Raw genomic sequence first — 10,569 nt, forward strand, 5'->3', positions numbered from 1 at the left:
TACAGAAAAATTCTTTAAGCACAGATAAAACAATTTATATTAGTTTACTTTCAACCAGGAAACAACAGGCTGGCTTAACTAAAGCTTTCCTGAAGTATTTAGTCCAAGGTAGATGGCTGGTATGGAAATGTTTACCTAAACTGGGCAGGTTACAAGCAGCTAGGAAATAGGTATTTTAAAACAGGAAGTCCCCAGCTTTGCTTCAAATGACTGACTATCTCTGAAAAAAAAAATAAAAAGGGAGTAATGGCAGTCAAAAAGTGAACAGCCCAATTCCATAGAAGACAAATATTTTATTACCAAAAGAGTTATATCAAAGTAAGAAACTGCAAAAGAGTTATAAACAACTATAAAAATACTTATATTTATTCAAAATTAAATATGAGTACTTTATTAGTTAAATGCCAATATATTATTCTCTGACAATATTCACACATTTTAAGTCATGTTTGTCTAACATCTTAAAACATGTTATATAAAATAATTGTATATGAGAAATCATAGTCCAAAGCTGAGGAATTCTAGCTCCTCCTGCAGCTACCTGTGGGTTGACCAAATGTATGAGGATAGTGCTGTTTCCAGTCAACTGAACAAATTTACATTCAGGCATGTCCTTTTTCTTCTTCCACGGGCCTCACTGTCTTGCCTCTGCTTCAGCCAGCAGAAGCATGCTGCATGTCTTAAAAGTCAGTACCCTTCCTAAGTTTTTTTAAAAAGCTAAATTTCTCCCTGTTTTTCCAAACCCAAATCAGTTTGCAGACCCATCAGACCCATACCAAAAACATTTGTGTCAGGAGAACATACTCAAGATAAGCTGCTGCTTTGGTAAATTGTTACTTTTGGTCCTTGATACCTTCTTCATAGCTATAAAGAAACCAGCTACTTTTTTATACTGTTTTCTTCACCTGCAGCTTCCAAGATGTTTTTATAAATTGCAGTAGACATGTAAGTGGTTGCTTTCATATGACAGTATTATAAAGTTACTTGAGAAGTCAGAAAATTCAAAGTAGTTTCCAGAGCCCAAAGGTTGGACACAGATTTCTGCAGAGTTCTTTGTTTCAAATGCTGGTCTTCTATTTCCACTTCTTGGAGTTCAGCAGCTTGGTTCAGCCATTTCTGTTATCTCCAGGAACAAGGCAGTGGCCTTCCATCAGAATTCTGGCATAAAGTGTTCATATAAGCGAGCAAGTTTACTTGAAGAATGCATATAAAATGCAAAGATACCAAGTAATGCCACTTTGAAAGAAAAGAGCAGGATTCACCTGGAATCACCTGGAAATTATTTTTTCAAATTTATTCCAGCAGGATCGAAGGCTAGATATATTTTCTTTCAGTTCACAAACTTCTTGGTTACATTTCTTTTTGGACTGTTTACCTGTCTCTGTATCTTCTGTATTAAATACACGTGGGCAAACCTGAAACAGAATAGATTGTATTGTTATCTGAGAACTGCTTATTCTATTCCTATAGCCATCTTTCAAAGCAAACCAGTTGCATTACATCTGAATACTGGAGAGACCCTGCCGCCCATGGGACTGTGAGAACGTGGCTTTAACACACAGCAAATAAGGACACTTGAAACCCAGTGTGTCCAACTGAGAACATATACATCCTCTATCATAGTTTAAAATTTATCCTCTGTTGTCTGAAGGACTGAGAAAATAAAGCCAATTAAACTGTGAGCCAAACTTTGACTGTATGTGTTGAGACTAGTGGAAAAAGACAGACCAGTTCCAGGGGCTGGTGCTGTGCCCTAGTGTTCAGGATCTCAGCCAGACAAAACTATTGTGGTTCTTGTTCATATTCAATGACTGCTCATAATTCTTTGCTAAATTACTTTTATTGATCTTTAAATAAAAACAGGAATCCATGAGGTTAGGCAGGAGTTGTAAGGATGACGCTGACTTCTATAACTTGACTGGGATGCCTTTTAATGTAACGCAAATATTGGATTCACCAGAGGTGACAAAGCAAAATATAGACACACCAATATTACTTTGAAGATCTGGTCCCAGATTATAAGTCTCTCCACATCAAGGAGAAAAAGAATGAGTTAAATGAAGCCTTCAATGCATCTGTTTAAGCATTATATTCTTTGGTGCCTATGTGGAGACTTTTTGATGTTGTTTAATATTTTTGTGTTCAATAGGTAACACTGAGCCACACTTAACACTCTTCCTTTGCTACAGTAGTCTGTAGATCACTGTGCTACATTTGAGTGGCACATCAAAAAGAATATTCTGCCAGTGACTAAAAATCCAAATATTATCATACTTAATTGTTCTTGTTGAATTTGAGATACTGTGGTTAAAATAAAGACCAGAGAAATTACAGAAAAGAGAGAAACTCACCCTAACTGTTGAAACAAATCAAATTAAACATTGCTCTTAGGGTTAGTGAAAAGTAACAGCTACGATTTTATACTCTGGAGAAGTTTAAACGCCTTCTTTGCACAAGTCTGGTCTTTGTCTCTCACGAGAATTAACTCAGATATTTCACCAGATAAGAAATCTTCACCATAGACTTACAGATGATTGTCTTAGTCTTTGTACTGGGCTTAATGTCTACTACAAGACAAATGCTATACAGAGCAAAATTCCTCTGGCATGGAGGAGCATGTGCACAATAGTTTTATCTTTCAGATAGTCTGTGTTGAAGGCCTCTAGAAAATAAGTCAAATAGTTAAACTGTAGAACGAGTACAACTCACCTTTTCTTTTTTAGGTCTTTCACATTTGCACTGTAGAACCTGTAATGTCCCACATGAGACAAATGCTGCTTTCCATCTAAAGGCTTTGCTGATTCTCGTCTTATTAAAGAATCTGAGCATGTTGCATGCCATGCTCTGTAGTGATTCTATTTCCTGTCAAGAGAGCAAGGAAAATATGTCTTGAAAAGTTTGTGCACCATTAATTCTTTGCAATGTTGGTTTGTCTTTAAAAGAACCCCAGACCCTGCATCTATTGCTATTGGTTTCTCTTGCTTTCACAGTGCAAATCTTTTTCAATAAAACACATAACTAATCTAACTTACCTGCCATCTCTTCAAGATATTTAAAGCAGCAATTTTTAGTAGTAATAATAGTAGCATAAGGATGTTAGGGAGAAATCACAGCCATAATGAAATCAGTTGGTGCAGTTAGGAAAACAAATTATTTTTGCAGCCAGTCCTTTTATCAAGTTATTATAAAATCTTTAGCAACAGCTGACAATTGTGCTTTCTGGCATTTGGGATCTGCCCAAACTACTATTTGAAAGCTTTCAGATCTGAAGTGAAAAGCTTAGCTAATATAATTTTCTCTAGAGAAATAAAAACAGAGGTTGAGAAATTTTCATGTTTACTTCTATTGCAAAAAATAAAGTGTTGTGCCTGTTTTGCATTAAAAATATAGAAGAATCTTCTATATTATTTTCTTCTTCTAAGAAAAAAACACCCACATTTCTTGGATATGGAATTGCTTAATATTTAAATGTTTAAAATATCAATTTACTTAACACGTCATATGATTCCAGATTCAACAAACAAACCATCCTGAACATTGTGATTTGACTTTCAAAAGTAAATACTACTATATCACACTATTTTATTCAGGGACTGGACTGTACAAAGAACTCATTTGAGTTTGTATTCTCTAAATTCTGAAAAGTTAAATTTTACCTCAGTATCATTGCAGAAAAACTCTTTGATATTTTCATATTTTTTATTCTTGCAGCACCTGTCACGATTCTCTGCAGACATATTTACCTGTAAAATATCATACATGTTTAGACATAGAAGTACTGTGCCAGTGCTTGGTCACACTCACAATGAAAAGCTCTTTCCTGATATCCAGAGGGAACCTCCTGTGTGTGAGTGCGCCCACTGCTCCTGTCCTGTCACTGGGCACTGTTGGTAAGAGCCTGGCTCTGTACCCTTTGCCCCCTCACTTCAGATATTTCTACACATTGATGAAATCCCTCTGAGTCTTCTCCAGGCTGAACAGTCCCAGCTCTTTCAGCCTTTCCTCATTAGAGAGATGCTCCAGTCCCTTCAGCATCTTCATGGCCTCTTGCTGGAGTCTCTCCAGTAGCTCCATATTCCTCTCATATTGGGGAGCCCAGAACTGGACACAAATCTGTTCAATTTAAATCTTCATATTCTACTGAATTGCTTTGTTCTTTGGAAATTTTGGAGCATAGAGCAATGTTTAAATCTTACATTTGAACTGTAACATTGAATACACTGAATACAGTGTTTGTCAATGTCAGTCTCCATAAATACATGTCTCAGCTCTAAACAGATGGTAGCACTCACTTGGCATATGTAATAACATATGATGGCCTAAGCATCATCACATGGTGTTTTGCCTGATCGTAGTATTTTATCAATAGTTTATGCTCTCTTGTTGTTTTTTCTTCCACTTTCACACCGGTGATCAAGATGACAATGCAAGCCAACTCAACAGAACCTTTGTCGTCTTCTTCAGCCTGTATCCAGATAATCCAGTTAAGCCAAAGGGCTTTAAAAAAGTTAGCTCACTACAGTATTGTTTTAGATCTCTTCACTTAGGCATGTGCATGAACACATTAGACAGTTAATTCTTAAAGTTTTTATGCAGAAATTGCCTGTGTTTCAGAAGTTCATTCAAGATAAATAGAACTTTGTCCAGAAAGGGTTTTCAAAACCAGAGTTTGAGGAATCAAATACTCACTGACAAAGAAAAAAAATACAAAACAACAAAACCAAATTTAAAAACCCAACCACCAATATCTGGATGCTAATGCACATCTTTTCTTTCACCAGAACAGAATGAAATGTTGCTGCAGTCACACAGCACCAAAATTTATAATTATATATACGTATATTCACCCTAGAAACTGTATATCTGTTGCTTCATTTGCTTACTGCTGCGGGATTTCCCCATCATCACTAGTTTTCTCAGATCACCTTTAGTATTATGTACAGTAACCCTGTCTGAAGGCAGTTTATTGGCTGTGACTAAACCAACCTAAGGGAAATCCTGACCTCAGAAAAGGCATTAGTGAAAATTAAATTACTTTACAGAGATCTAGTATATAACTCACTAGCCTGCTCTGTAGCAAACCCATAGCTGATCCAACCATCAGGCTGAGGGACTGAAAGCTATTGACTCTGCAATTGCAGGAAAGTGCCTAGTGGGCAGTTTCTATCACTCACACAGAATCCATAATATTTGTTGTTAACTTATAGTGACAATACACTGATTTTACATAGAAGACAAATTTCTCTTAAATGGGGAAAAGTAAAGACAAAAAAATGAAGAAACTTGCACAGGAGTTGCTTGTGTATGTCTTCTAGGAAGTAAAAGCTTCAGAGCTCAGTACATTCCCATTAGTTTTCACGAACATTAATTCATGAAGGTTTTATTTATTTATGTATTTATTTTGATAACTCTTCATACAGTCTTCTAAAAAACCTCTATGTCTTAAAAAATCTCTATAATACTTATTGCAACTAAAAAAAGAAAAAAATACTTCCAAAATATATCTGGAATAATGGCATTCCTCCATTCCAATCCTTGATGGCAACCTGGGGCACCGACTGCATCAAGCTCTATGCTACAACAAGATAGTGGCAAAGCATTGCCCCATCCATGCTGGGACAGTCCCCCAGCCTCCCTGACCCTGCATCTTGAGCAGGGCTGGGGTGCACCTCGTGGCTCTCCACCACAGGAAGGCAGCAGGATCTGCCTGCCAGAGGGTGTTATTCCTTCGTATCATTCTCTCTTATAGGTCAGCTATCTTCTAACTGCTCACCAAGAGGGTTTATTTTTGTTCTCTAGGGAATACTTATCTTTGTCAGAAATAAGACAGCAAACTAAAGGGAATACTTATCTATTCTAATATGGCCATTAATATTCTCCCCAAATGTGATGCCTCATTCAGGATAAAGTAATTTATCTGCAGAGAAGTACATTTCTCTCATAATCTCAACAAACATAACGTGATCGAAATGTTAAAAGATCTTTCCCTGACCCTAAAGGTATTTTGTTTCCAGATGAGGGTTGATGTGTCTTGGTACAGAAGGGTTGAAAACCACTGCCATAATGCTTCATACGTGTGAAGAAATGCAATGACTCCTGATTTTGCCCTTGGAAAAGCACTGTATATTATTTGTATTTAATGCAAATAGATCTTGATTTAAGACTGCAACAGAATGGTGAATTCTCATTTAGTGACAACCTGTCAGAAAATCTCATTTTTGTGGGAATGCCTCTACTAATACAACTGTGGTAAGTGTTCTCCCATGGTAGTGTTCTTGACAGATGATTTTAATTGCTAGTAATTCATGAGGAAGAGTTGGAAGGTAAATTTTGGGCATGGATTGGTAAACTTATGAAACTTATTTGCAAAGCTGCAATAAATGTGGCTGATAAAGCCATAATGGAGGAGATTTACATGAGAATGTTAAGTTCTTCTGCCATCTAGAAAAGATAATTTTTGTTGGCTAAACAAGGTATGTTAATAGGTACAAAGAAACCTATTAAGATACGAAGAAACTTTTACTGTCATATGAATTTTGTGCCTCTGTGCATTTGTATTCAATGGACAACATAAAACTTCACTCAAGAAGTCTCTAATTAGTAGAACAAATTACAGGTTGTGTAATGCTCTCTTCTCTTGATAAAAATATACTAACAGAAGTAGTCATGAAACTACTTTAGAAAATAGTACTTTTTAATGAAATACATGATTTATGGCCTGTGGTGCACATGAGAGGTATGCTTGGAAAACTGTTTGGGGGGTTAGTTCTGCCTCGAGCAAAGACAAACCCATCCGTGGTGTTGTCTTTGCTCAGGGACCAGGTTGCATCTGGTGGGTGATGCAAAAGGATGGAGAGACCCGATGCTTACCTCAAGGGGACCTTGTTTTAGGGTGACCTACCCATGGCTCTGTATATATGTATCAGCATGTATATATATATATAATTTGGGTGATGCATGTATTTATATGGTTAAAAGGGTTAAGTTTCATGTAACATGTTAGTATGGGAAAAATTCGGAGTGGATAATGTTGGGGTTTTAGGAGCTCTCCTGGTTTGTTTTTTTTTTTTTTTCCTGTTAAAAGAATTTTCCCATACGTACGGGGACAAATGGCTGGGTAGTTAAGAAAAACAAAAGAGCTGGCTACTCCTTTGTCTACACCTGGGTGTGTGGGCAGTTGGTCCCCAGCATTTGGACAGAGAGGGAAGCTGCTTTCTTCGGCTGCTTTTCCTTCTGCTGGAGAAGCCCCAGGATCCCAAAGCCCTCCTTCCCCACCCCACTGGGAGCAGGGATGTGGCCGCCCTGCCCCGCCGCTGCTTCGAGCCTTCGCTTCACTGTAGCCGTGCTCACCCTGCCTGCCCAGACCTCCGGGGGGCTCCCCGTTTGGATACATCTGGTCTGCCACCCGGGATTACCAGTGCCGCGTGCTCCCCGAGCTCGCTCCGGAGCGCCCCCTGCAGCCGCGGGGGAACCATCGCACCCGCCCTGCTCACCGGGAGCCGCCAGCGCCCCTGCCGGCTGCGAGCGGGACTGCACCCGAGGGGAAAGGGCCCGGCAGCCGAGAAGGCTGGGACTGGGTTTGTGATTGTTCACTGTTACTGCCAGAGTTATTGCTGTTTGTTTGACTGGTTATATATATAATAGTAAAGAACTGTTATTCCTATTTTCCACATCATTGCCTAAAAGCCCCTTGATTTCAAAATTATAGTAACTCGGAGGGAAAGGGGGTTGCATCTGCTATTCCAAGGGAGGCTTCTGCCTTCCTTAGCAGACACCTGTCTTTCAAACCAAGACATGGCCAAATGGTACATGATGCACAGGCACAAAAAACTGTATCATAGTATTTGTACATGCCAATAGGCAGTACCTACAGATTTCAGAGATTTTAAAGAGACTGAATTGCTCCACCCCCTCAAATAAAACCACCATTCCATCATAACGTGAGATTTTACATTGGTCTTTTATCATGTTTTAACATTAGAGCTTTTATTATTAATTGTTAGCATCTAAAAATAATCAACATTTTTTTGGAAGCCCAAGAGCTATTACCTACCAGCTCATTGATGTCGTGACTTAGTATATTCTCGTACTTCACACGGATTTCAGTTGTTTTATTTCCCATTGCACAACTAGATGAATTCACTGGAGACAGAACAAGGAGCAGTGGCAGAACTGGTAAGGTAGATCTGAAAAAGGCTGGATTACAAGAAGAACAGTTAGGCACATATTAATGTCACAGTGTGTGTGCTGTATTAACAAATACATTCTGTAATCTGTGAAAGAGTTTAAAAGGGATCTTTGTACAACCAAATGACTTGTGCCTTGCTTGAGGGAAGGATTCAGCTCCAGATTAAGACACTCTTTGAGTGTCTAAACTCCCTCACACCCAAAGATGATTTAGCCAGCGTGGATAAGAGCCTACAACTATTGAGCTGGCCAGATACTTGGTGACTGCTTGGGCTGAATTCATCTCCAGGCTTCACTGCAAGCATTGACTTTTATTGGACCATAACCACATCGGACATATGTAGAGGAGTGTTTTAATCATGTATGTTTAGACATTCAAGTGTCTTAATTGGCAGACGAATCTCACCTTGATTGTCGATTGTCCTTTTTTCCTTTGATAACTTCTACAAATCCCCATGAACACAGCTTTACAACAAAGGTGTATTTAAGCACATTTTCAGGCTGACCAAATGTACAAATCCATGCTACTGGCTGTAAAATGAGATAAAGCAGCAACACAACCTTCTCTGCCACTACCACTCACTTTGTTTCTCCCTTTAATGGACCATCTTGCTTTGCTCAGACCCCTGGTGTTCTGTCCTTGTATGACATCCAGGAAAATATGAGTTCTGTGAGGATGGGCAGAGAGAAAAGACCGAAACATCGAAAAAGCCTGAAGGGACTGATAGGAGGCTGCAGGTGATTCACCTGGCACTGGGAATGAGGGAGACTAAGCACGCAATAATACATTATTAGGAAGCTCATAATTGGACTCTGGCCTATTGCTAGTCTGGCTAGGATGATGCTTAAATGGAAGGTTTTGAAAAAAACCCCAAAGCTAGAAATTTATGTTGCAGGACTAGCAAAGACCCCAGCAGGATTCTGGAGGAGTATGCACTGTTTCTACCCATCTCCACTACTGAGTAAGAACAACAACTGCACACAGAGTAGCTGTGGGATAGCAGCCAGGAAAGGAAGAAGGGATGTCCTGGCCCCAGCTGCTACTTTCCTTGCTCTCTGGTGAGGGTGGGCTGTTGGGTACAGCCAGTTCAGCACTCAAGAGACAGGCATCTCTGGACTTGGGCATCACTAGTAAATCACAGCCTCAGAGAGAAATTTTAAGCAATTAAGAAGAAAGCAATAAAATTTGACCATAACTTTTACTGACCCACCCACTTCTGTGATGCAAAAACTGTGGTCACACCACATGCTCACTGCCATTAAAAGAAGCACAGTCCATTTACAGCCCATTCCAGCCAAATCCCACCACACACAGCAGAATGAATCTTCAAAGAAGAATGCATACTTTTCCTGACTAGTGGATCTTAAATGGGTCCTACATGCAATAAATTTAAAAACTCTGTAAGGTGACTCTATTATGATCTTCAAGCTCGCAGTGGACACATCTGACTTCCACAGAACATTATCTTTGTAAATCCCTACACTAACAATATCTCTGTTGAATGATTTATCAGTTTGAAGGACTAAGATTTAATATTTTAAAAGACGTTTACAAAAAACATTCAAGAACTCAATTATAGGGCAACATTTTTCCCAATCTCTCATTGCACCTGTCGATTCCAGTGCGAAAGATAAACTGTGATGCTTGTTTGCAAATAGGGTGATACAAACAACTTGGATATGCTGCTTCACAAACATGCTTCAAGGGACAAAAACAGCAATCCTCTAAATTAAAGCAACCTTACTGACTCCATCACTTTAAACTTGGTTGTCTGGCAACAAGTGGGGATAAGAGGTGAAACACGCAAAGCCACTTTTATTTTGTCATTTTTACTTTCTCTGTCCCATACAGATTGCAAATCTTTTTTAAATGAGGAAATTACAGAGTAAAAGCAGGTCACGAGTTGCACACTCAGGAAGTCCCTTGAGCCACTGCAGGATGGTGATCAAATCTTTTTAGACATTCCTAAATAAATCCTCTAGAAAAAACATTAGACAAGTGTCATAAAAAATTCTAGGAGATGTAGACTGAAAATTGAAAGGGATTTTCTTAAAGTTAGGTAACTTCCAAAGAATGGAGTCTATGGCACTCCATATGACCAGCAATTCAAAAGAAGGAGAGCGTGTATTACTGGTAATAGCACATCTTTCCAGTGAACTCCCAGAAACTCCTAAGTCATATCTGGAAAGCCCCAAAAATTCTCCTAGAAAAGACAGGAAGAGCTAGTATTCCAGTATTTCCAAATACTTTAAAAAAACCTCTTGGCTTTTTAATGTTAAAATCCCCTCCTGTGCATACAGCCCGAGGCGCGTCCTCGGCCGCACCCAGCGGGATCCTTGCAGCAGCCCCGGTGCCCCACAACCCACCCCAATCTCGGCGGG

The 10,569-nt window shown here is 39.1% G+C and overlaps 1 protein-coding gene across 1 annotated transcript; it reads right to left on the reverse strand.

The window, feature by feature from the left end:
• Positions 1-278: 278 nt before the first annotated feature.
• On the reverse strand, positions 279-10,495 carry LOC103619872. Its single transcript, XM_017740476.1, has 4 exons — positions 8,054-10,495; positions 3,657-3,743; positions 2,710-2,862; positions 279-1,415 (listed from the first exon to the last, which is right to left on the reverse strand). The coding sequence occupies exons 1-4, from the start codon at positions 8,120-8,122 to the stop codon at positions 1,269-1,271; spliced, it is 456 nt and encodes a 151-aa protein (XP_017595965.1). The 5' UTR covers positions 8,123-10,495; the 3' UTR covers positions 279-1,268.
• Positions 10,496-10,569: the final 74 nt, after the last annotated feature.

Source organism: Corvus brachyrhynchos, unplaced genomic scaffold (assembly GCF_000691975.1).
Source record: "Corvus brachyrhynchos isolate BGI_N302 unplaced genomic scaffold, ASM69197v1 scaffold227, whole genome shotgun sequence".
Classification (NCBI taxonomy): domain Eukaryota; kingdom Metazoa; phylum Chordata; class Aves; order Passeriformes; family Corvidae; genus Corvus; species Corvus brachyrhynchos.